This window comes from Dendrobates tinctorius, unplaced genomic scaffold, assembly GCF_039654945.1.
Source record: "Dendrobates tinctorius isolate UK_male_01 unplaced genomic scaffold, ASM3965494v1 ptg000028l, whole genome shotgun sequence".
NCBI lineage: Eukaryota > Metazoa > Chordata > Amphibia > Anura > Dendrobatidae > Dendrobates > Dendrobates tinctorius.
Window position 1 is genome coordinate 66,409,321 of NW_027361696.1, and position 27,064 is coordinate 66,436,384.

Genomic DNA, 27,064 nt, shown 5'->3' on the forward strand with positions numbered 1-27,064 from the left:
TTAACAAAGAATAAATAATATCGCCAAGGGGAAATATTTAAATATTTGGTGACCTTATAATAAACATAAATATACAGTATGTTGTACTGAATTTGTAAATTTTCTTTAGCTTTGAAAAATAATTTTTATATATTAATCTATATAATACAAAGTATTTTAACAGTGTTAGCATCATTTTTGCTTTTTCTTTTTTTATACCTGACAATAATCGGGAATATTAAATATTATTAAAATTTACATTGTCAAAAATGTAGTTTTAATTTTCTTTATATGTATTATAAAATGTGCAAATTATTATTTATTCTTAGGAATTTTTAGAGATTCTTGAGAATGTTAAGTAAATTATTTCTTATTTTTGTTTTGAAATCTTTTTATAATAAAATCATGATGATCTTTGAAGCATTGGACAAGAATTCAAAATTAGAAAAACAATGTAAAAACTAAAAAAGTGTAACAAAACCAAAAAATAAATCGACCTTAAGGTTTGTAACACAATAGTGGGCCCAGACAAACAACAAAAGTCTTGGTAACAGCTAATGCCTTCATGGCCTTACCCAGAGAACCATATGAGCTTTCAATCATGGCTCTTTTTTCTAAAGGAGGGGTGAAAGGTCTGCTGGAATCCCAATCCATTCTGGAAGAAAAGCAGCTTCATATTTGAAAAGTTTAAGGAAAGGAGAGTCGGGTAATGTGTAGTTGGATAGGTAGATAGTTTCTCCTCCTACCAAGTAACCAACCCAAATACCAAACGTCCCTATGGTCATGATGGTGTGGTTACAATGTGAGAGTAAGGCAAAATCCCGACCGGGTGAGCCTTCTTGGCCATCTCCAGCAAAGTGGATATCATTCATCGAATTGTTCATATTCTCTTTACACCAATCCATCCCATTACTGGTCACAATAAAGAGAGGGTTTTCATATTTCTGTCTAAAGTAATCCATAGCTTTTTGCAAGTATCCCTTATCAGCTACCACTCCTTTCCATGTGTTTGGCATCACGTGCACATAGTCACCTCTCCGTACGTGAATCCCAACAAAGGTAACGTTCTTCTTGTCACCTCTGACCTTCTCGAGATAAGCGTTGGACTCCTCTTTGATGAAATCATGGAAAGTAAACTCTCGAAGAATCTCCTCCTTTATATGGTCATAAAAAGTAAATGAACAAGGGTAACCACCAAGACTTACATACTCTCCGTCGATATGTCTGTACTCTTCAGACATCCAGTCGTGAAGTCCATAATGTCTCCACTTGATACGTCCAATGACCTCCTGGTGAAGAACAGGTAATCTAATTTTAAAGATCTTTGACAGCTGGCTGTGCATCTGTGGCAAAATGTATGCTTGATGACCATTCATCTTGGCAAGAGCATAGAGAGTTGCATACTCGCCCATCAGGTTGCCCAAACGTCCAATGGCGTTGACAGTCCACATACCCGTCAGTGGTTTGGGTTTGCTTATTACTGTTGGCAGGATAACAGTTTTTACTGTTGTGTTGTGCAGGGCCTTCTCTCTCACCATTGTCATGAATGAATTAATAGTCAGGTTCGTGTGGTAAATATAAGAAAACTTCACAACAACAAGGATAACTAAGATTAGGCCAATAGACCAAAAAACACGTTTGGCCATTCTTGCAGAGGTCCCCGCTACAACTGAAAGAGAGAAAAAAAACACATAAGTATATAATGGTGTAGTGAAAAATGTCATACAAGTGCACAACGCTATATGAGCAAAGGTTATAGTTGCATTGAAATAGGCATAGTAAACGGAACTCCATATTTATTCTGAAGAAGTCCATTAGTGACCTTGGTTGAAAACCACCCCTTGTAGGAGGCGAATGTATGCTAAGGTTGGGGATTTGGAGCAACAACACTAACTTAATCATAAAAACATATTACATAGGCTGTCTGGTTTAGAAAACACGTGTACAAACTCCTCTTTCAGCAACTAATCTCAAGGGAGTACAAAAGGAACAGCCATTGGAAATCCAATTTGTCAAATTATCATGTCAGATTATCTAATGTCAAGAACTCATTTAATGGGCTGAAAATGTTTAACCCCTTCATGACCCATGACGCCTACGTAGGCGTCATGAAAAGTCTTGCCCAAACAACCCATGGCGCCACGGTAGGCGTCATGCTATAAATAGCGTTCCTGCGGGTCGGTGACCGGGGTCATTGAAATGTCACCCAGCCCGCAGATACAGGACAATGTGCAGTTAAGCCCGGGGGGTGGCTGTGCACCTACGTGGTTAGGATCGCTCTGATTGGCTGTTTCACTTTTAACAGCCAATCAGAGCGATAGTAATATTTCATCAATGAAAATTGATGAAATATTACAATCCAGCCATGGCCGATGCTGCAGTAGCATCAGACATGGCTGGAGACACAGATTCGACCCCCCCCACCGGCGATCGCCCTCCCGCCACTGAATGACAGCGGCGATCTGCCGCCGCTGTCATCATCTGCCCCCCCTCCCATTCCCTCTGCTCCCCGCCAGCTTCCGATCCCCCCCTCACCCCCTCGGTACCTTCTGAGTCCCCCTGTCGCTCCCGGGGTCCCGCGGGTCCAGCTCATGGGCGCCGCCATCTTGGAAAATGGCGGGCGCATGCGCAGTGCGCCCGCCCGAATCTGCCGGCTGCAGATTCCATTCTTTCATTTTGATCACTCTCACTGTGATCAAAATGAAATAAAAAGTAAATAAACCCCCCGATTATCACCCCCATAGGTAGGCACAACTAATAAAATAAAGAAAATATTTTTATTTTTCTATTAGGGTTAGGGTTGGAAATAGGGTTAGGGTTGAAATTAGGGTTAGGGTTGGAATTAGGGTTAGGGTGGAATTAGGGTTAGGGTTGGAATTAGGGTTAGAATTAGGATTAGGGTTGGAATTAGGGTTAGGGTTGGAATTAGGGTTAGGGTTGTGGTTAGGGTTATGTGTTGTGAGTTCTCCTTCCAGACTCCCTCTAGTGGTAACAGGAGGTAGAGAGGCTGATTTGATCGGTGGAGATCTGCCACCTGAGAATGAGGATGACGATTGGATCTCAGGAGTCTCAGATTGGATTTAAGACAGCCGACGCCCTATTCAGTTGCTGGTGATTCCTTCTGGCTTGTCAGCTCTTGGTTTTCAGCTCTGTTCCAGTCATCTAAAGCTAAGTTTTTCTGCTAATGTTCATACTTGATTTTGTTGGTCTAGTCAGTTTTTTGGTGTGGTCAGCCAGCCCCTGCTGGGGCCTGTGCTGAATTTCCACTCTTATTTAACAGTATTTTGCCAATTGGCTTTTTGTCCCTTACTAGTTCGGGCTCTTTTTGCTCTGTCTCAGAATATTTCAGAGTGCTGATATAGTGGGAGAAGTCTAGTGACTTCAGGGTTAATTTTGCTATCAGAAGTGTTGGACATGATTTTTGTAGGGTTTTTTGCAGGTTGCAGACAGTGTCTCTCCTTTCCTTTTCTGTCTAGTTAGTTTGGGCCCCATCATTTGCTCAGCCTATTTTCCTGCCTGTGTTTGTGCCTTCATCTTGTTTCACCGTCAATACATGTGTGGGGGCTATCTATTCCTTTGGGGTCTGCTCTGGGGCAGTTAGTTTTCCCTTTTCTTGCTTTTGGCATATTTAGTCCTCCGGCCGTGACGAGGCGTCTAGGAACATCGTAGGCACGCTCCACGGCTAATGCTAGTTGTGTGGTAAGATCAGGGATCTGCAATCTGCATAGTTACCAACCTCTCTGGTTTTCTGTGACTTAGCTTGTTTTGTTTTTTTCTCCTCAGTGACCCATTTATAACAGTTATGGTTAGGGTTGGGATTAGGGTTAGGGGTGTGTTGGGGTTAGGACTGTGGTTAGGGGTGTGTTGGGGTTAGGGTTGAAGTTAGAATTGATGGGTTTCCACTGTTTAGGCACATCAGGGGGTCTCCAAATGCGACATGGTGCAACCATTGATTCCAGCCAATTTTGCGTTTAAAAAGTCAAGCGGTGCTCCCTCCCTTCCAAGCACCGACGTGTGCCCAAACCGTGGTTTACCCCAACATATAGGGTATCAGCATACTCAGGAAAAATTGCACAACAACTTTTGGGGACTAATTTCTCCTGTTACCCTTGGGAAAATAAAAAATTGGGGGCTAAAAAAATTATTTTTGTGGAAAAAAAATGATTTTTTCATTTTCACGTCTCTGCATTATAAACTTCTGTGAAGCACTTGGGGGTTCAAGGTGCTCACAACACATCTACATAAGTTCATTGGAAGGTCTAGTTTCCAAAATGGGGTCACTTGTGGGGGGTTTCCACTGTTTAGGCACATCAGGGGCTCTGCAAACGTAATGACGACCGCAGACTATTCCATCAAAGTATGCATTTCAAAACGTCACTACTTCCATTCCGAGCCCTGACGTGTGCCCAAACAATGGTTCCCCCCCCACATATGGGGTACCAGCATACTCAGGACAAACTGGGCAACAACTTTTGGGGTCCAATTTCTCCTGTTACCCTTGTGAAAATAAAAAATTGCGAGCTAAAAGATCATTTTTTGAGGAAAAAAATGATTTTTTATTTTCATGGCTCTGCATTATAATCTTCTGTGAAGCACTTGGAGGTTCAAGGTGCTCACCACACATCTAGGCAAGTTCTTTATGGGGTCTAGTTTCCAAAATGGGGTCACTTGTGGGGGGTTTCCACAGTTTAGGTACATCAGGGGCTCTGCAAATGTAACATGATGCCCGCAGACCATTCCATCAAAGTCAGCATTTCAAAATGTCACTACTTCACTTCCGAGCCCTGACGTGTGCCCAAACAGTGGTCATCCCCCACATATGGGGTATCAGCGTACTCAGGACAAACTGGACAACAACTTTTGGGGTCCAATTTATCCTGTTACCCATGTGAAAAAAAAATTGCAGGCTAAAAATCATTTTTTTGAGGAAAAAAATGATTTTTTATTTTCACGGCTCTGCGTTATAAACTTCTGTGAAGCACTTAGGGGTTCAAGGTGCTTACCACACATCTAGATAAGTTCCTTGGTGGGTCTAGTTTCCAAAATGAGGTCACATGTGGGGGGTTTATACTGTTTAGGCACACAGGGGCTCTGCAAATGTAACATGACGCCCGCAGACCATGTCATCAAAGTCAGCATTTCAAAATGTCACTACTTCCCTTCCGAGCCCCGACGTGTGCCCAAACAGTGGTTCCCCCCCACATATGGGGTACCAGCGTACTCAGGACAAACTGGACAACAACTTTTGGGGTCCAATTTCTCCTGTTACCCTTGTTAAAATAAAAAATTGCGGACTAAAATATATTTTTTTTAGGAAAAAAAAATATTTTTTATTTTCACGGCTCTGCGTCATAAACTTCTGTGAAGCACCTGGGGGTTCAAAGTGCTCACTATGCATCTAGATAAGTTCCGTAGGGGGTCTAGTTTCCAAAATGGGGTCATTTGTGGGGGAGCCCCAAAGTTTAGGCACACAGGGGATCTCCAAACATGACATGGTGTCCACTAACGATTGGATCTAATTTTAATTTCAAAAAGTCAAATGGCGCTCTTTCCCTTCTGAGCCCTGCCGTGCGCCAAAACAGTGGTTCCCCCCCACATATGGGGTACCAGCGTACTCAGGACAAACTGGACAACAACTTTTGTGGTCCAATTTTTCCTGTTACCCTTGTGAAAATAAAAAATAGCGTGCTAAAAAAATCATTTTTGAGGGAAAAAATGATTTTTTATTTTCACTGCTCTGCGTTATAAACTTTTGTGAAGCGCTTGGGGGTTCAAAGTGCTCACTACACATCTAGATAAGTTCCTTAAGGGGTCTAGTTTACAAAATGGTGTCACTTGTGGGGGAGCTCCAATATTTAGGTACACAGGGGCTCTCCAAACGAGACATGGTGTCCAATAACGATTAGAGCTAATTTTCCATTCAAAAAGTCAAATGGTGCTCCTTCCCTTCCGGACCCTGCCGTACGCGCAAACAGTGGTTTATGACCACATATTTGGTATTAGTGTACTCAGGAGAAATTGCCCAACAAATTTTAGGATCCATTTTTCCTGTTGCCCTTGTGAAAATGAAAAAATTGAGGCTAAAAGATAATTTTTGTGAAAAAAAGTCCTTTTTATTATGGATCAATTTGTGAAGCACCTGTGAGTTCAAAGTGATCACTATGCATCTAGATAAGTTCCTTGGGGGGTCTAGTTTCCAAAATGGGGTCACTTGTGGGGACGCTCCAGTGTTTAGGCACACAGCGACTCTCCAAACGTGACATGGCAAGCACTATATATTCCAGCATATTTTCCATTCAAAAAGTCAAATGTGCTCTTTCCCTTCTGAGCCCTGCTGTGCGCCGAAACAGTGGTTTATGACCACATATGAGGTATTGGTGTACTCAGGAGAAATTTCCCAACAAATTTTAGGAAAAAAATGATGCTAAAAGAAAATTTGTGTTGGAAAAATTAAAATGTCCATTTTTTTCCTTCCACGTTGCTTTAGTTCCTGTGAAGCACCACAAGGGTTAATAATCTTCTAGAATGTTGTTTTGAGTAGTTTGAGGGGTGCAGTTTTTAGAATGGTGTCACTTTTGGGTATTTTCTGCCGTATAGACCCCTCAAAGTGACTTCAAATGTGAGGTGGTCCCTAAAAAAGATGGTTTTGTAAATTTTGTTGTAAAAATGAGAAATCGCTGGTCAACTTTTAACCTTTATTACTTCCTAACAAAAAAAAGTTTGTTTCCAAAATTGTGCTGATGCAAAGTAGACATGTGGGAAATGTTATTTAGTAACTATTTTGTGTCACAAAACTCTCTAGTTTAACAGAATAAAAATTCAAAATGTGAAAATTGCGACATTTTCGCCAAATTTCTGATTTTTTCACAAATAAATGCAAAAATTATCGACCTAAATTTACCACTAACATGAAGCCCAATGTGTCACGAAAAACAATCTCAGAATCGCTAGGATGCGTTGAAGAGTTCCAGAGTTATTACCTCATAAAGGGACACTGGTCAGAATTGCAAAAAATGGCCAGGTCATTAAGGTCAAAATAGGCTGGGTCATGAAGGGGTTAATTGCAATATGATACTTAAATTAGTACACATCTACATTTGGCAAAGACCATGGGTCAGTTTAACATGTGTATACAAAAAAATCCCTCCACCAATAGAAAGTAAACTATCTCACTAGTGCCACCTATTGGAAGTAGCTACCCTATAAGTCAAAGTTGATCATTCAACAAGTCTTGGAATATTTACCCAAACTAGAGTCTTCTACAAAAGGAAAAGACTTACATATGTAGGCATCACTTTTACAGTTTCTTGCCCCTTATTAGTACCTAAAATTAATGACAATTATGTGATTGGTTCACATTATACTCAAGGCTAATTATTTATCAAAATGGAAGGTGTATAGGGTCCTTGAGTGAACACTGGATTATTTAATATTGATGGCACATTAAAGAGCATGAATTAAATATAGATGTTATTTATGCACTAAACTGCTGAAAGCAACCAAGCTGTGCTATTATTATGGTTTTACAATGTTGTAAAAATTTGTAATACTTAGAAGAAAACCAGTTCCTCAATTTCATGCGATATTGCATAACTTTTACATTGCTTAAAGTGAAAGTTTTCTTTTATTGCAGATATTAGATAGATAATTATATAGATACCTAGATAGATAGATAGATAGATAGATAGATAGATAGATATACATAAAAAGTAACTAACAGGTTAACAGTAGCTAACAGGTTAAATGCAATCTTTAAAGTCAAGCTTTAAAGAGTTCCCACTATCACTGCAAACCTATTAAACAATGAGGAGACGACATTTGTGCCTCCCTACACTCCTATAAAAGATGCATGGGACAATATGACAACAATTCAACCAGCATTACTTTACTTTGATATTTAAAGGAAGTTCATAAGGGACCACCATGGGTTTTATGCCACCCCATCAATGTTTTTCTTTAAACTTTTAATGATATTATGAAACAGAAATTATTCAGCTCAGAATATAAGAAATTGATAAATTAATAGATATTCAAAGTCTCAATGTTTTGAGCTGAAATGTTGCATTTCACCTTGTGAGCTATACAAATCCTGCCCTCCTTTTTTGCAGGTCAGTTGCAAGTGCTTCTCACTAAATTAGAAAATCATTAAAAAAGTCAATTTATTTCAGTTCTCCAATGCAAAAAGTGAAACTCATATATTATATAGAGTCATTTCATACAAAATTATGTCAAGTGTTTATTTCTGTTTATGTTGATGATTATTGCTTACAGCCAGTGAAAATCCAAAAGTCATTATCACAGTAAATTAGAATAATTAAAAAAAAGCATCTTCAAAGACCTACTAAGCATTTATAAAGGACAAATATATAAACAGACTATGTTTCAGTAAGCTCCACAATCATGGGGAAGACTGCTGACATGACAGATATCCTGAAGGCAGTCATTGACGCACTCCACAAGGATTGTAAGCCACAAAAGGTCATTGCTAAAGAAGCTGGCTTTTCACAGAGTGCTGTATCCAAGTCTATTAATGGAAAGTTGAGTGAAAGGAAAAAGTGTGGTAGAAAAAGGTGCATAAGCAACTCGGATAACCGCAGCCTTGAAAGGATGGTTAAGAAAAGGCGATTCAAAAATTTGGGGGAGATTCACAAGGAGTGGACTGCTGCTGGAGTCATTGCTTCAAGAGCCACCACACACAGGACATGGGCTACAAGTGTCGCAATCCTCATGACCAATAGAAAACACCAGAAGCATCTTACCTGGGCCAAGGAGAAAAAGACCTGGACTGTTGCGCACTGTTTCAAGGTGTTGTTTTCAGATAAAAGTAAATTTAATTAGGAAATTCAAGGTCCCAGAGTCTGGAGGAAGAGTGGAGAGGCCACAATCCAAGCTGCTTGAGGTCCAGTGTGAAGAATCCACAATCAGTGATGGTTTGAGTAGCCATGTCATCTGCTGGTGTAGATCCAATGTTTTATCAAGACCACAGTCAGCGCAGCCATCTACCAGGAAATGTTAGAGCACTACATGCTTCCCTCTGCTGACAAGCTTTTTGGGAGATGGAAATTTAATTCTCCAGCAGGACTTGGCACCTGTCCATACTGCCAAAAGTACCAAGACCTAATTTAAAAACAACAGTATCACTGTGCTTGATTGGCCAGCAAAATCGCCTGACCTTAACCACAAAGAGAATCTATGGAGTATTGTCAAGAGGAAGATGAGAGACATCAAACCCAACAATGCAGATGAGCTGAAGGCTGCTATCAAAGCAACCTGGGCTTCCATAACACCTCAGCAGTGCCACCGGCTGATCACCTCCATGACACACCGCATTGATGCAGTAATTGATGCAAAAGGAGCCCCAACCAAGTATTGAGTGCATTTACTGAACATACATTTCAGGAGGCCAACATTTTGGATTTTAAAATCATTTTTCAAGCTGGTGTTATAAAGTATTCTAATTTACTGACATAATGACTTTTGGGTTTTCATTGGCTGTAAACCATAATCATCAACATTAACAAATATAAACATGTGAAACAGATCACTCTGTTTGTAATGACTCTATATAATATATGAGTATCACTTTTTGTATTGAAGAACTGAAATAAATTTTTGATGATATTCTAATTTAGGTAATCCTTTGAAGGCATGGACTTGGTAAACTACTACTAGTGCTGCTTCATCTTGCAGTCAAGTTTACAAAGAGTTCAAAGCTAAAAAATGTAAGGGTTCATGATTACAAGAATTAACAAATAAATTGTCTATAAAGTCATAGAAAAATAATGGCATATTAAGATCTTTTGGGATTGGAGAAGCAGGAAGCTCATCTGCATATTTCCGGTGCATTCTGGGAAGAGGAGAAGAGTCGCCTTAAGCTGATCGATCGCCGGGACTTGCCGGGTCTCGCTGCTTGAGGACATTGCAAAACCAGGGATTGGAGAAGCAGGAAGCTCATCTGCATATTTCCGGTGCATTCTGGGAAGAGGAAAAGAGTTGCCTTAAGCTGATCGATCGCTGGGACTTTCCGGGTCTCGCTGTTTGAGGACATCGCAAAACCACCCATCATAGCCTGCATCAGCAATATGGAAGAGTAGAAAATCCACATGGTCACCTGCAACACATGCTACATGTTTACGGATCTTCCGGCCCAAAAACTCAACTTTACCTGTCAGAAGTGCAAACTTGTTGCCCTCTTAGAGGAAAAGGCGCAGGGACGGGAAGAAAGAATAGCAACATTGAAGGTAATTAAAGAACATGAGGACGACTTGGATGAAGCAGAAGCAACCATTCAGGATTTGGAAACTGAGAAAAGCTTCAGAGCACATACAGAGGCTGAAAAGTGGAGCCATGTGACAAAAAATGGCACAACTCTGGATGATACCGTATCTACAAGAGAAGACACACTATCAACAAAAGTTACAATGTCAACAAAAGCGGAAACAAATGACACTCAAAAACACTCACGAGCAACAAGCAGTGCGTCTGGAAAGAAAAGAAGAGTGGTAGTTGTGGGCGACTCACTACTAAGAGGCACGGAGGCAACTATCGGCAGGCCGGACATAACCGCATGAGAAGTATGCTGCCTCCCAGGAGCAAAAATCAAGGATGTGGCCAACAGGATACCAACTATCCTAAAATCCAAGGATGACTACCCTTTCCTACTGATACATGTAGGCACAAATGACACGGCAAGAAATGACCTACCAACTATCTGCGAAGACTTTGAAATTCTGGGGAAGAAAATAAAGGAACGGAACGTACAGGTTGTTTTCTCATCAATCCTCCCAGTCGATGGCCATGGCATCAGAAGATGGAATAGGATACTAGAGGTGAACAACTGGCTACGACGGTGGTGCAGGCAGCAAGGATTTGGATTCTTGGACCATGGCATGAATTACCTCTACAATGGACTTCTCGCAAGAGATGGGACACACCTCACAAAACCTGGGAAACACACATTCGCCAAAAGACTTTCCACACTCATCAGGAGGGCTTTAAACTAGAAGAAGAGGGGATGGGAGGAAAAACAGCAGACAAGAACATGCAGCAGAAGGACAAACTAATCAAGGATACTAGATGTGGTAAAGAGGACCCAAGACAGGGTACTCAGAAGGAAGCTAAGAAAATGAAGCAAAACTTCTTTCCTGCATGCTGACCAACGTAAGAAACCTGAACAATTGGATTGAAGATCTGGAGTTGGTAATGTAAGAGGAAAAATACGACATAGTAGGAATAACTGAGACATGGTTTGGAGACAGCTATGACTGGGCGGCTAACTTGCAAGGATATGATTTGTTTAGGAGGGATCGTAAAAAAAGGAAAGGGGGTGGAGTCTGTCTATATATAAAGTCCACTTTAAAGCCCACACTAAGAGAAGATACACAAGAGGGAAATGAAGAGGTGGAGTCTCTATGGGTGGAGATACAAGGAGAGAAAAGTAATAAAATCCTCATAGGGGTTTGTTATAAGCCACCAAATATAACAGAAACCACTGAAAATGTATTATTGAAACAAATAGACAAAGCAGCAAATCACAATGAGGTGATTATTATGGGGGACTTCAACTACCCCGACATAGACTGGGAAACTGAAACCTGCGTATCTCAGAAAGGAAACCAATTTCTGTCAGTGACCAAGGATAATTATCTGTCACAAATTTGTGCAGGGCCCAACTAGAGGGACAGCCCTTCTGGACTTAATTTTAAGCAACAGGCCAGATAGAATAACAGAAGTACGAGTCAATGGGCACCTAGGGAACAGTGACCACAATATAATACAATTCCACTTGTCCTTCAGTAAGGTGCCCTGGAAGGGGGTTATGGAAACGCTGAATTTCAGGAAAGCAAAGTTTGATCAGCTTAGAAAGGACCTTCGCCGAACTGATTGGGACAATGTCCTCAAAAATAGGAGCACAGAAAATAAATGGGAAATATTTAAATCAGTTTTACACACCCACTGCGAGCTAGCCATACCATACAGAAATAAAAGGGCTAGGAACAGGAGAACACTAATGTGGCTAAATAAGGATGTAAAAAGGGCAATAAATAACAAGAACAAGGCATTTAGGAAGCTAAAACAAGAAGGCAATGAAGAAGCATTAAAAAGTTATAGAGAAAAAATAAAATGTGTAAAAAACAAATACATTTAGCAAAAGTGAAAACTGAGAGACTCATTGCTAAGGAAAGTAAAACAAACCCCAAACTATTCTTTAATTATATAAACAGTAAAAAGATTAAAATTGATGGTGTCGGCCCTTTAAAGAACAATGAGGGTGAAATCATAGAGAGCGATGTGGGAAAAGCAAATGTTTTAAACACTTTTTTCTCAACAGTGTTCACACAGGAAAAGGATTTGCCAGGGGAAATGCAGAGTGATAATGTAAACTCCCCATTAAGTATTACCTGCCTAACCCAGGAAGAAGTGCAGAACCACCTTAGTAAGATTAAAATTGACAAATCACCAGGCCCTGATGGCATTCACCCTCGGGTATTAAGGGAGTTAAGTAATGTGATAGACAGGCCTCTATTCCTTATATTTAAAGACTCTATAGAAACAGGGTCTGTTCCTTTTGATTGGCGGCAAGCAAATGTGGTACCAATATTCAAAAAGGGGTGTAAAAGGGAACCTGGAAACTATAGGCTGGTAAGCTTAACATTTGTTGTGGGTAAAATTTTTGAAGGGTTTCTAAGGGATACCATTATGGAATATCTCAATGTTAATAAATGTTTAACTCCATATCAACATGGATTTATGAAGGATCGCTCCTGTCAAACTAACCTGATCAGCTTCTATGAGGATGTAAGCTCTCAAATGGACCAAAGAGAATCACTGGATGTCATTTATCTCGACTTCTCTAAAGCATTTGACACTGTCCCACATAAAAGATTGGTAAGTAAGATGAGAAAGCTTGGGCTAAGGGAAAATGTGTGTAGATGGGTAGGTAGCTGGCTTAGTGATAGAAAACAAAGAGTGGTTATTAATGGTGCATACTCAGATTGGGCCAGGGTTACTAGTGGGGTACCACAGGGTTCTGTATTGGACTCCTTACTATTTAATATATTTATTAATGATCTAGTGGATTGCTTACACAGTAAAATATCAGTATTTGCAGATTATGCAAAACTATGTAAACACAAAGGAGGACAGTTTGCAACTACAGACAGATTTGAGTAAATTGGAGAATTGGGCTGAAAAATGGCAAATGAGGTTTAACACAGATAAGTGTAAGGTTATGCACATGGGAAGGAGAAACAGATGCTACAATTGCTTACTAAATGGGAAACTGCTGGGGAAATCAGACATGGAAAAAGACTTAGGCATCTTAGTCAATAAGAAGCTAAATTGGAGTGCCCAGTGTCAGGCAGCTGCCACCAAAGCAAATAGGGTCATGGGATGCATTAGAAGAGGTCTGGGGACACGAGATGAAAACATAATTCTCCCTCTGTACAAATCACTCGTCAGACCACACTTGGAGTATTGTGTGCAATTTTGGACGCCGGTGCTCAAGAAAGACATTACTGAACTTGAAAGCGTTCAAAGGCGGGCTACTAAAATGATAAATGGAGTTGGTTCACTACAATACCCAGAAAGGTTATCAAAATTAGGTCTATTTACTCTAGAAAAGAGAAGACTTAGGGGAGACTTAATATATATGTACAAGTATATCAGAGGGCAATACAGAGATCTCTCCAATGAACTGTTTGTACCAAGGACTGTGACAAGAACAAGGGGGCATTCTCTTCGTTTGGAGGAAAGACAATTTCTGCACCAGCATAGAAGAGGGTTCTTCACGGTAAGAGCAGTGAGGCTCTGGAATTCTCTTCCTGAGGAAGTGGTGATGGCCAACTCACTGAATGAATTTAAGAAAGGAATGGATGCTTTTCTTGTGAGTAACAGTATAGAAGGTTACGAATAACAATATTATAGGTAGATAGTTGACCCAGCGTAGGGGAAGGAATTTTTTTCCCTATGGAGAAAATTGGCTACTACTCTGTGGGTTTTTTGCCTTCCCCAGGATCAATAATGCAGAACAGCTGCATTAAAAATAGGCTTAACTAGATGGACATAAGGTCTTCCTTCAGCCTTCAAAACTATGTTACTTTGCATCATACACATCTGTGCAGCAGAGCTGAGTTTGTCAGATGTAATCTGGTTTATTATTTATCTTTTATTTCATTCTTAGTGATATAACAATAATTTTGCAAGACTACTTCACGCAAACTACACAGCCCCGAAAATAAATTCCCATCTATTACAGTGAGCATACAGGGGTGCACTTACTTCTGATTCCTCCGTACACTTAAGTTCCTTAAATATCATTAAGTCTAGTCAAATGAATTTGATAACTTACCATGAATGCAAATACAGAATAATAATTTTCCGATATTGGCACTGAAGGTAAAATATTTTGATGAGAGGCACAGCAGCTCAGGTAGATATAATATTATCTTTGTACTCCGTAAAGGATGGAAAAACCAGCTGCCAAAACTTGAGGGTGATGATCCCTTATGGTGATATGGCACGGGAAATATCTTTAAATACCTTTAATTACCATGACTGACATATCATCACTCCTCCCTCTAGACAGTAATTAATACTGCCTATTAAAAGTTTGGCAGAGAACTTTTGCCAGGAATTCCAATGCACTGTTATCGGGCTGGTAAATCTACAACTTTCAGGATTTTGATATCTTGCAATGAATTGTGATCTTTTTCGTTTAGAAATGAGGGGCTAAGATCATGGGTTGCAGTTGACGAACACCCATGGTGCATTAGATGGATGTTTTAGGTTGGATTTTCCTTTCAAATTGTAACTTTTTGTTTCATATTCTTTTTTACTTAATAATAATTGAGCTTTCGAACAATCCACTATCTTTTCCCTACTCACTTGTTATTATTGAAGGGGCTGTACTTGTAAGATATGGATGTACCTGATCCTCTAGACTAGAGGAAGAGACCCTTTTTCTAAAAGTTCCAAAGCAGAGGAAACTCATGTGCTAATTCAGACTTTATGCAGAATTAAACCCACATTTGCTGTTTTTCATAATATTGTTTGTGCGTAGGCTGCAAATATTTTCGGAGTGCTAGAAAAAAATGCTCGAGTCCCTGGGGCTTCCATTTAACAATTCAGCTTTGCTACATCTGTGTACCATGTCTGATTCTAAATGTCATAACATGTACTTACTGAATTTTTGGAAGATTATGTAACAGTCCATGGACTGATCTTAGGGGATAAAGGTCCTCTTTACCTGTCGGCGTAGGTTGCTTCATTTTTCCCTTCAGTCCTTTCTGCCTCCTATAATGTTATATCATCCAGAGAGCGAGAGGCGAGCACCTTCACCATCGTCACCTGTCACCTTTCCAGGTAATGTACAGGGTGTGAACTGAGCAGACACAGGTAACCTGACTATGAGATGGAGTCACTCAGGGTGTGGTGAATTATTCCTGGCTTTGTCTGAAATCAAAGAGTACAAGGGGATTGGCTTCAATGAATGCCGGAAAAATAGGAATAGGTTAGGACAATGCAAAAAGGCTTTAACGCAGTCCTATGCAAACATTGATTGGCGTAGGGGTAATGCATTGCTCAGGTTCATGTTACATGATCTCGAGAGTCAGGGATAGATGCCGCCATGATGCTTCTTCCTGTGATATAGGGCTCATAAGGGATTTTAGCTTATTCTCCCCAGACTCCGTGCAATTAATGGGAACGTAACACCTCTTTTTTTATAAATCTGATAGCGACATGTAAACATTTTTTCTAATCTGGTTTAATTTTATGATTATATATATTTTTTTATTCTTGGGCAGCGTTCTTGGCTGAGCATTAAGAGATCTGCCTTACAGTAGCCAAATGTCGGATGAGTCTCATGCTAACCCTAATGGCAGACTAATGCGTAGCCATTTATGTTTACCGTGATAATGATACGTTGCTTTAATCTGTTTTATTCCAGGAATACAATGGCAAGCTGAAAGTAATACTTTGTTTACTCTTCAACAGGACAAGAGAATAAATGAGAGTGAAAATGGACAGTAAAAACATGACCTCAAAGTGGTAGCATACTGGGAATTGGACTTTAACCACTTCCAAACACGTGCATCACACGCTGGAGAAAGGATTTTTGGCGCAAGGTGAGGCTCTGAGTCAATTCCACATAGTGTAGGTGCATACAATACATTAAAGGAAGTTGGGGTCATTGTCCTGCTGGAAGACCCATAACCTAGGACGTAAACCCAGCTTCTGACACTGGGCGCTACATTGCGACTCAAAATCCATTGCTAATCTTCAAATTTCATGATGCCTTGCACACAGTGAAGGCACCTAGTGCCAGAGGCAGCAAAACAACCCCAAAACATCTTTAAACTTTCACCATATTTGACTGTAGGTACTGTGTTTGTTTCTTTGTATGCCTCATTCCGTTTTCTGTAAACCGTATAAGAATGTGCTTTACTAAAAACCTCTATCTTGGACTAATCTTTCCACAAGACACTTTATTAGAAGGATTTTTGTCTCTGCCTGCAGTCCCTCTCTCCCTGCTGAGACGCAAGCGTACTCACTTCCATGGCTCCTGTCTTGCTCCTTCCATGTTTGCTGCTGCCTGGGGTGCGTGCACCACACACAGGTCATTGGGCACTGTGCTTAGGGTGCGTACAAGCATGTATTCCTCAAAAGTGTCCCCAGCCAATAGCTGGAGGACACTTACTATTTAAAGCACCTCCTTCAACATGGAGGTGCCTGTGCAATGGTGTAGGTTTGTTTCCTATCACTCTTGTGAGTTTTCAGTGCTCATATCCCAGAAAGCTGCACTTGCCAGTGCCTATCTCTATGTCAGCCGGTCCCGCTGCAGCTGCCAGTGTTCATCTCAATGGAAGCTGGTCCCGCAGCATCTGCCATCGCTCATCTCGACATCAACCGGTCCCGCTGTACCGTCCAGTGCTCATTTCAATGTCAGCCAGTCCTGTTGCACCTGTCTATGCTCATCTCTGCGTCACCTGCTCCAGTTGCACATGTCAATGCTTGTCTCAAGACCAGTTGGTCCTGCTGCACCTGCCAGTACTCATCTCAATGTCAGCCGATCCAGTTGCACCTGCCAGTGCTCATCTCAAGATCAGTTGGTCCTTCTGCACCTGCCAGTACTCATCTCAATGTCAGATGTTCCGTTGCACCTGCCAGTGCTCATCTCTACATCACCTGCCAGTTACACTTGCCAGTGCTCATTTCTCCATCAGCCAGTCCCTTCTGCATCTGTTGTACCTGTCATCTTACTCTGCCTGCCTGCATCTGTTGGACATTCCCTCAGGCCACCCAAGCTACCCGTTCCTAGGGGGTCAGCTGCCATCTAGCCAAGGTCAGTCCTACAGAAGCACATGGACCACCTTCCTTGTCTTTCCTTGGATCTCAGTATCATACACTGCTGCATATCTGTGGTCAGGTTGGGTGAGGCTCCTAGTCATGCCCCTCCAGGTCTTCCTTTTGCTTTGGCACAGTGGCTTCTCCACCCAGCCCGTTGCACTAACTCACAAACATTTTGGCAAACTGCAGTATAGCTTTTTTATATCCTCCTGGGTCTGATGCCAAAACATTTAATTTCATTCAAGTATCAACCGATAGTTATGCTGACACTGATGCACTCTGAGCCTGCAGGACAGCTTAAATTTCTTTGGATTTTGATTGGATCTGTTCTTCCACCATCCGAACTATTCTGCGTTGCAAACTTTCATCAATTTTTCTCTGCCGTCCATATCCAGGGAGATTAACTACAGTGCAATGAGTTCTAAACTTCTTGATTATCTAGCGCACTGTGGACAAAGGAACATTAAGATCTCTGGAGATGGACTTGTAATCCAAAGACAGTTCAAAGACAGGTCCAAAGACAGTTCTCTCCTCTTTCTGTTCTCCATGCCTTATGTGGCACACACAGACACACAATGCAAAGACTGAGTCCACATCTCTCCTTTTTATCTGGTTTCAGGTGGGATTTTTATATTGCCAACACCTGTTACTTGCCACCGGTGAGATTGAATGAGCATCATATGCTTTAAACAAAGTTGTTTACCTATAATTTTTACCTATAACAATCCTCTCCAGCTCATTTTTGGGGTTTTGTGTGAAATTATCTCCAATTTGGCTTTTTTTCTATTTTTTGTATTGCTTCAATACAAACAAATTAAATAAGTATGAGTATAACAAAACGTTTATTTGCAATAATTTTGTGGGAGAAATACTTAATTTTCTGGAACAATTTCAACGGTGCCAACACTTTCGGTGCCTTACACTTAAAAAGACCTCACCAAAAACTTAGAGCCACCTTATCAAAAACTAGAAGCCATCTTGCCAAAAACTAGGAAGGCACCTAACGAAAAATGAGGGTGAAGCTCACCAAAAATTAGGGGTCATCATACAAAAAAGTAGAGGCCATGTCACCAAAAACTAAGAGCCACCTCAACACAACTAATGGGCACCTTACATTTTATGAGGAACTTAGCTAAACAATCTGATTAGGTTGTCTGCTTTTCTTCCCAATGTATAATACTATACAGGGTGGACCATGAAATTCCCCCCCATGTTCTGTTTCCTTTCTATGGTCAGAAGAGGATGACATTTCTCAGACATCATTTATCAGAATTGTCTTACAGTAAATCTGATATTGTAGCCCCTAGCAAGCAATCAAAGTTTGGCTTTCATTCTACCAGAGCAGTTTAAGAAATGACTCATCATCTCCTTCCAACCTGTCGACCCTGGATAGAAAGGGACACTGATATGGTGATGGTGGTGCTGATAGTGTGCCATAGTTAGAATGGGTGTAAGAGTATTCCCACCACAGGAGAAGGCCACAGAGTTAAGGGGGTTTTACACATAGCGATATCGCTAGCGATATCGCTATAACGTCACCGATTTTGAGACGTTATAGCGATGTCGCAAGCGATATCGCTATGTGTGATACTTACCTCCGACCGGCTCCCCCGCTGTCCATCGCTGATCACGCAAGAATGTCAGGCTCCATTTCTCGTCGTCACCTTCCTGCTGGCGCCGACGAGCGACGCGTGGAGGCGGGCGGGAGGACGTCAGGATCGCTGTGTGTGAAAGGTGAGTATCGTGCGCTGCGTCGCTGCTGCATCGCTGTGAGGTCTGCCTGTGTGACAGCTCACTAGCGATCATTTAGAGATGCACCAGCGATCCTGACCGGGTCGGATTGCTGGTGCATTGCTAAATGTAAAGAGGCCTTTAGAGCGCCGTTCAGTTTGCATCACGCTGTGATAACGGGTCAAGTATTTTCTACTGAGGCATTACAGCATCAATTGAAGTAGCCATCAGGTTTCAACAAGGATCCGAAGGAAAACTACAAAGCCAAGTTGGGAGCTGACCTACGTCTTGAAATCTGTGTCTGATACTTACCTACGACCCGCTCCCCCCGCTGGTTATCGCTGATCGTGCGAGAACGTCCTGGACCGCTTCTCGTCGTCAGCTTCCTGTGGAGAGACGAGCGACGAGCGTGGAGCCAGGCGGGAGGACGCAGGATCGCCTAGTGTGACAGGTAAGTAGGTAAGCGATGTCGCTGGTGAGATCTGCCTGTGTGGCAGCTCACTAGCGACTACTAAGCGATGTACCAGCGATCCTGACCGCGTCATATCGCTGGTCGGGATCGCTGGTACATCGCTAAGTGTGACAGTACCTTTAATTTTCATGGCTGGGTAAGGTTACATGAGATAGAACAATTTGTGTCTCAGGTGGTGGTAAGGATCTCTCCTTATTAAATACAGCTGGGTGTGAAAGGATTGAAAATGTCAACAACAATGTAACTACGGGAATGGACTTTCATCAGGTGGATCAATGACTGCCTACATTCCCAATGTATTACCGAATTTTTCGGACTATAAGATGCACCAGACCATAAGACGCACCCCAAATATTCAGAAGGAAAATAGGGAAAAAAAATTAATGAGTCAAATGGTGGTCTGTCTTACAGTCTGAATTCAGCTTACCAAGGGGGGATCATCAGCGCTGGTGGAGTGGGGTCACAGGAGATGTTTCGTGGTCCTGCGATATGACTCCCATCCCTGGCTGGTGCGGCAGGTGTGGTGGCCTCCGGGAAATCCCATCCCAGGCTGGTGCGGCAGGTTCGGCGGTGGTGCTCGGGGCTCTGCCAGCATGTTGTGAAAGCCTGGAGGCCCCACATATCCATTTCTGCGATGAGGTGGCCTCCGGGAAATCCCATCCCAGGCTGGTGTGGCAGGTTCGGCGATAGTGCTCTGTGGTGCTGGTGGCTCCGCTGGCATCTTGTGAAAGCCCTCATATCCATTGTTGCGATGCTGTGGCCTCCGTGAAAATGGCCGCTGGGGGTGGCGCATGCTCAGATTGGGATCTCGGCAATGAGATCTCGTTGCCAAGATCTCAATCTCTCTTTGCCGCGATCTCAGTCTGCTGAGATGTGGTGGCCTCCGGGAAAATGGCCACCTGGTGTGGCGCATGCTCAGATGGGCTGCTCCAGGTGGCCATTTTCCCGCAAGTCACTGCATCTCAGCAGACTGAGATCGCGGCAACAAGATCTCATCCCGAAAACTCAGGAGACGAAATCTCGGGATGAGATCTCGTTGCCGAGATCTCAATCTGAGCATGCACTGCCCCCAGCGGCCATTTTCCCAGAGGCCACTGCATCACAGCAATGGATGTGCGGGACCTCCGGATTTTCACAAAATGCAAGCAGAGCTCCACCGCACCACAGAGCACCACCGCCAAACCTGCCGCACATGCTGCACTAGCCACACCAGTCTGGGAAGGGAGTGTGATCATCGCCCGGCAGCGTCGGGCCGGGACCACCGCAGAATCGCCCGATTCCTGCTGCCGCCAAAGTATTTGTAAGTATATTCCGACTATAAGACGCACCCCCATTTTCCCCAAAAATTTTTGGGGAAAAAAGGGTGCCTTTAATTCTGAAATATACGGTATTTTAAGAACTGTGTTTGGAAACCCCCAACAGTCAGTACTCTCGTGATTGAAGACATATAATAGCTTCTCTGATATCTCGTCAAGTGAGAAAACACTTCTATTTGTCGTGTCTTTGTTATGTTAGGAATGCCACAATGTAGACTGAACACTCAGTTGTAAAGCAAATTTGTACTCTGGTTGAAATATGTAATAATTACCCATTTTTGATTCATCAAATTCACTGTATGTTAACAAATGGTTTGCAATATATTTAGTTGTTCTCCTTTTATGGTGCAATATTTAACAAATGGAGCTTTATGAAAGTCTTTAGCAACCTGTGGCTTCACAGGGACAACACTGCCATGAATGTTAGTTGAACTATCGGTGCACCAGGTGCCCTCTAGACACTTCCAATTCTGTTTGTAGCCGCTTGACACTGCTGGCTACCTTTCACTCTTTAGGCTTTGTCATGACCCAAACTTTTATATATTTTTATTGGATTCCAGTTATCCAGTTATTCCAGAGTACTCTCTAGCGGAAAACTCTGGAAGTCCGATTTGGCTGCATCTACCTTGACTCCTCTGGATTTGACCATTTAATTATTTTTGACAAGACCAGTTTGTATACCTGAGCTTTATTTTCAATGTTGTGCACTTGCTTCCTACGGTTAGTAGCTTGCTAATATGTCACTGGAGATGCACTGCAACAACTTAAAGGGAACCTGTCACCAGGTTTGGCGGATACAAGTTATGGCCACTGCCTTTCAGGGTTTATCTACAGTATTCTATAATGCTGTAGATAAGCCCCCGATTCGACCTGCAAGAGAAGAAAAATAACATTTATTATAGTCACCTGCATGGCGGTCCGGTCTGATGGGTGTCACGGGTCTTCGTCCGGCCCCATCCCATCTTCTTGCGATGCCGTTCTCCTTCTTGCTTCATGTGGATGATGTGTACCTGCATCATCCACACAGGCAGAGCAGTATTTAGAGTTTGTACTGCCCTAGGCACTTTTCGTGCTGCCTCCCCCCATTGGCAAATATGACTAATGCAGACACTGTCGGCAGTGACTTAGGCTACTTTCACATCAGCGATTTTCGCCATTCGCGGCAGATCCGGCAGTTTTTCCGCAACTGCCACGTAACGGATCACTAATGGCAACACTGTATTCGGCCTCATTCATTCCCTATGTGACTTGCGGACATGTGCGGCACTTGCGGTTTTGCCGCAATCCCGCAACGGAAAAAAAAACGCTGCTAGCTGTGTTTTTTTTGTCTCACCGCAAGTGCAAAACCGCAAGTACCGAACATGTTCGCAAGTCCCATAGGGAATGAGTAAGGGGTCCAAATCTATGTGTATGCCCATGTAGCTCATTCAAAGACAATTCCAGCAATATTTTTGCATGTTCAGTCTATCCATCTGAAATCGGTTTGCGTACATATTCAGATGAGGGAGTAGATCTGTTACTCCAGCTCTATACCCGCTAAGTGCCACCTCTTCCTGATCGATTTCAGCTCTTTTTTCCAGAAGGAAACACATCATAGAGGCTGTCAGTGAAGGAGGTGGCACTCTGTGGGAAATAGAGCTGGAGTGACAGAGGGGTAAGATCCACCATAGTCGTTAGGCATTATTTATATATCAATTGAAATGCTTATTTCTCAGTACAGCAAAACGGATCTGTTTCACATATCTGTTTTTTTCACGGATCTGTACAGATCTCCATAGACATCCATGTTATTTGACTCAGAAAGCTACGGATCCACGTCTGTCCGTTTGTGTCAGCGTTTTTCAAGGCAGCCTAAAACCAGAGCAGTCTCCGATTGTGGGTGCATGAAAAAAACTGACACAAATAGATCAGTGACAAAACGAATAGAATAAAACGAATAAAAAAGAATAGACATGGATCAGAAATGTAGCAGTGTGAAAGCACCTAAGATGTTTTTGCTGGAAAAAGCATTTGAATTCAGTAAATGTGGCCTCTTAGACTGGAGACACAAGGTGTGAGATGCATCGAGATACTTGTACCAGTCTAACATGACTCACCCGGGACGGTTGCAGGAGGGAGCATGTCAGCTGTATGTGTTTCTATGCAGCTGACGCATTCACATCCAGAGAGCCTGCAGCTGTCCTGGGTGAGTCATGCAAGTATCTCGTATGCCTCTCGATCCGTGTTTCCAGCCTTAATGCTGCAAAATCAACAAATGACCATTGGAACATAGTGTATAAGTATGGTAAAATAGCAGTCATTATTCCATGAAGCGCTACAACTCCTTCAGTCAACTGATCAGTGCTGGTGTCAATATTGATGGCCTATTATAAGGATAGGATATCAATATTAATTCCTCAAATAAATCAATAGAAACAGATGTTTAGTGAATATGATGTGCATAGAAAGAGCTAATACTCAATGCTGCCAGCAAAAATATTCTTGCATAGCTATTATGGCAGCATGGTGGCTCAGTGGTTAGCACTGTACGCGGTGGCTCTGTGGTTAGCACTGTATATGGTGGCTTAGTGCTTAGCACTGTATATGGTGGCTCAGTAGTCAGCACAACAGCTTTGTAGCACTGGGGTCTGGGGTTCAAATCCCACAGAGGATGACATCTGCAAAGAGTTTGTCTGTTTTCCCCGTGTTTGTGTGGGTTTCCTACCACACTCACAAGACCTACTAATAGGATGTTTAGATTGTGAGCCCCAATGGGGACAGTGTTGATGATGTATGTAAAGTGCTGTGGAGTTAATAGCACAATATATCAATGAATAAATATTATTCTTAATATTATGTCACAATACCAGGATCTGAGGATGTTCTGTTTCGAGGTCACGAGCTCTCTGATGCGATGTTGCTGCCTGTCTCGCTGTCTTCATCTTTTGACACTGCAGTGAGGTGGACAAGAAAGCAATAACTGGTTAACAGCAAGAAGTATGGTGTCTGTGTACTAACTGAACAATAAACTCTCCCCATCCCATGTCCAGAAGACATTGGAGGATTACTAGATGGATTTTATTATTCTATTACTGCCCAGTCTCTGACTAAGGCCTTTTTCATATGTCCAATACGTCCAGATGTTACAGCATAGTGGAGGGGATTTTATGAAATCCCGTCTCCACTCTGTGTTCAAACACGCAGGTGGCAGACTCGCGTATACGCACATGTGGCACATCTTTCTAGACCGCAGCATGTCTATTAATCTCGCGGAGACGCTCAGTCTCCGCAAGATAAATAATACAGTTCTATACTAGGATATGGTGATTCCACGCGGTTCAGAGAACACATGCGGAATCACCACGCGTACAAAAGCCGGCAAAGCTTTGGACGGAAATGTGTCCTCTCTGCAGTGTTTCCTGAATGTGGAAACAAAGCCTTAGGGTCTGTGCACACGGTGCAGATTTGTCTGCAGAATTTTATGCACAGAATCTGCATCTCTTAGCAGAAAATGCAGGTAAAAATCCATGCATTTTTTATGCAGATTTTCAAGCGTTTTTTCATGCTGATTTGTATGCATTTTTGTAGGCTAAATAAAGATCTATTATTATTTACCAAAAAAGAAAAAAAAGAATTGTGATGCCATTTCTTGTTCAACCTCTTCATTTACATACTCCATTGAAGAATAATCTTTACACACACAGATGGATAGATAGATAGATAGATAGATATGGGATAGATAGATATGGGATAGATAGATAGATAGATAGATAATATATTACTTTATTCGAAGATTCATATTAAAAATAAATCATACCAGGTAACAATAAATACAAGTGTCACAAGACTACGGCAGGATAACCCACAGATATCGCAGGGAAGCCACAGTGCCCATTTGTGCATGGAAAATGTAGTTTAGTTTAGTTAAGTAAAATGCTAGTGCCAAACTGTTCCATGCATATAGGAAAGCTCCAAGAAAGATCCATAGTAATAGTCAAACCTGGACCAAGAGGTCCATCAATAGTTAAGGACCAAAAGACGGAGACTTACCAAAGTGAAAGGGACACTGAAGACGACCCCGAGCCGGGTATGGAAAGCCCCGATGTGCGTTTAACGTACTGGATGCACCAGTTTCTCAAGAGGAACCTCTTTTGGTCCTTAACTATTGATGGACCTTTTGGTCCAGGTTTGACTATTACTATGGATCTTTCTTGGAGCTTTCCTACATGCATGGAACAGTTTGGGACTAGCATTTTACTTAACTAAACGTTTTTACGTTTTCCATGCATGGGCACTGTGGCTTCCTTGCGGTATCTGTGGGTTATCCTGCCGTAGTCTTGTGACACTTGTATTTATTGTTACCTGGTATGATGTATTTTTAATATGAATTTTCTAATAAAGTAATATATTTTACCATATCCACCTACGTGCTCTTTTTCCTCCTTATACAAATGTCTTCGTGGAGCAGGTGTTTCTTTTCCCTGGTGTGGGATTATCGGTATCTCACCAATCGGCACCGTGCATGCCACTGAGGGTTTTTGCATCTACTCAAGATAATACCAAGCCTGATGCTTAGTAATATTTATAATAACATGGTACATAGAGAGTTAAATAAAGTCACACACACACATAAAATCTGCGTTAGTCTGGGGTCACACTTGTGACAAACTCACACGAGTCTCGCACCTCAATACCAGGCACTGCCGCCAGCACTCGGGACCGGAGCGTTCAGCTACGTAGAATTACATGCAGCCGCACATTCCGGTCCCCCCCCTTGTTTGCGTGGCTGAGCTCATCCCCCCTTGTATGCATGGCTGAGCTCATCCTCCCCTTGTATGCGTGGCTGAGCTCATCCCCCCTTGTATGCATGGCTGAGCTCATCCTCCCCTTGTATGGGTGGCTGAGCTCATTCCCCCCTTGTATGCGTGGCTGAGCTCATTCCCCTCTTGTATGCGCGGCTGGGCTCACCCCCCCCTCTTGTATGCGCGGCTGGGCTCATCCCACTTGTATGCATGGCTAAGCTCATCCCCCTCTTGTATGCAAGGCTGGGCACATCCCCCCTTGTATGCGTGGCTGGGCTCATTCTCATCTCCCCCCCTCCCTCCCCTCTGGGCTCATTCTCATCTCCCCCCTCCCTCCCCTCTGGGCTCATTCTCATCTCCCCCTCCCTCCCCTCTGGGTTCATTCTCATCTGCCCCCTCCCCGCTGGGCTCATTCTCATCTCCCCCTCCCTCCCCGCTGGGCTCATTCTTATCTCCCCCCTCCCTCACCGCTGGGCTTATTCTCATCTCCCCTCTCCCTCCCCGCTGGGTTCATTCTCATCTCCCCCGGGCTCATTCTCATCTCCCCCTCCCTGTATGCATGGCAGGGCTCACCTCGCAAGGTCCCTGCATGTATCACGCTTACTGCTCCAGGTGCCGGCATTCTTCCTGTGTGAGCGGTCATGTGATACCGCTCATTAAGGTCATGAATATGGACTCCACGCCTATGGGAGAGGAGTGGCATCCATATTCATTACTGTAATGAGCGGTACCACATGACCGCTCACACAGAAGAGGATACCAGCGTCCGGAGCTGCAGGCACCGCTGAAGGAGGTGAGTATGATGTCTTCAAGAGGGGAGGGGAGCAGAGGGGAGGGGAGGAGACTGGAGGGGAGGGGAGGGGAGGAGAGAGGAGGGTCCGACCCGGACTTCTATTATATATAAAAAAAAAACTTTGCCCAGCTGCCGCCCCCCGCATCGTCCCACCCTAGGCGCGTGCCCTCGAGTGCCTAGTGGAAAATACGGCCCTGCACACAGGCTCCACTTTTAGAAGTGCATTGAGCTGCAGGGTGGATTGCTGTTGAAGGGAAAAAAAATCTCTTTAAATCTTTTGCCTGAGCAAGTGTGAGCAAGCTGAGTGTGACTGGAGCGTAAGTGCGAATGGTGGTAACTGTGTGACTTGGATTCAGGGAGTTTCCAAGGTAGGTGTTACTGAATTTCTGTTATATTCTATTAATACTTTTTATTTATTTTTATTGAACTTTTCTGTCGGGTGCAATCCCCATTAGGAAATGTGCTCCACTATTGGCAATGTCATCCAGTGTACATCTTGCCTCATGTATGAAGTCCTTGAACAGTCGGTTGAGGGTGTATAATGCTGTGCGAGATGTGAGCATGTTGTGCATTTGGAAGCCCAGATGCTGGATCTAAATGTGCAGCTGGCAACACTGAGATCCATAGACAATATGGAAAGGAG

The 27,064-nt window shown here is 42.7% G+C and overlaps 1 protein-coding gene across 1 annotated transcript; it reads right to left on the minus strand.

The window, feature by feature from the left end:
• Positions 1 to 593: 593 nt before the first annotated feature.
• LOC141084940 (galactoside alpha-(1,2)-fucosyltransferase 2-like) lies at positions 594 to 15,336 on the minus strand. Its single transcript, XM_073569885.1, has 2 exons — positions 15,227 to 15,336; positions 594 to 1,648 (listed from the first exon to the last, which is right to left on the minus strand). Exons 1-2 carry the CDS (start codon positions 15,246 to 15,248, stop codon positions 594 to 596), a joined length of 1,077 nt encoding a protein of 358 aa, XP_073425986.1. The 5' UTR covers positions 15,249 to 15,336.
• Between the last annotated feature and the right edge of the window lie 11,728 nt (positions 15,337 to 27,064).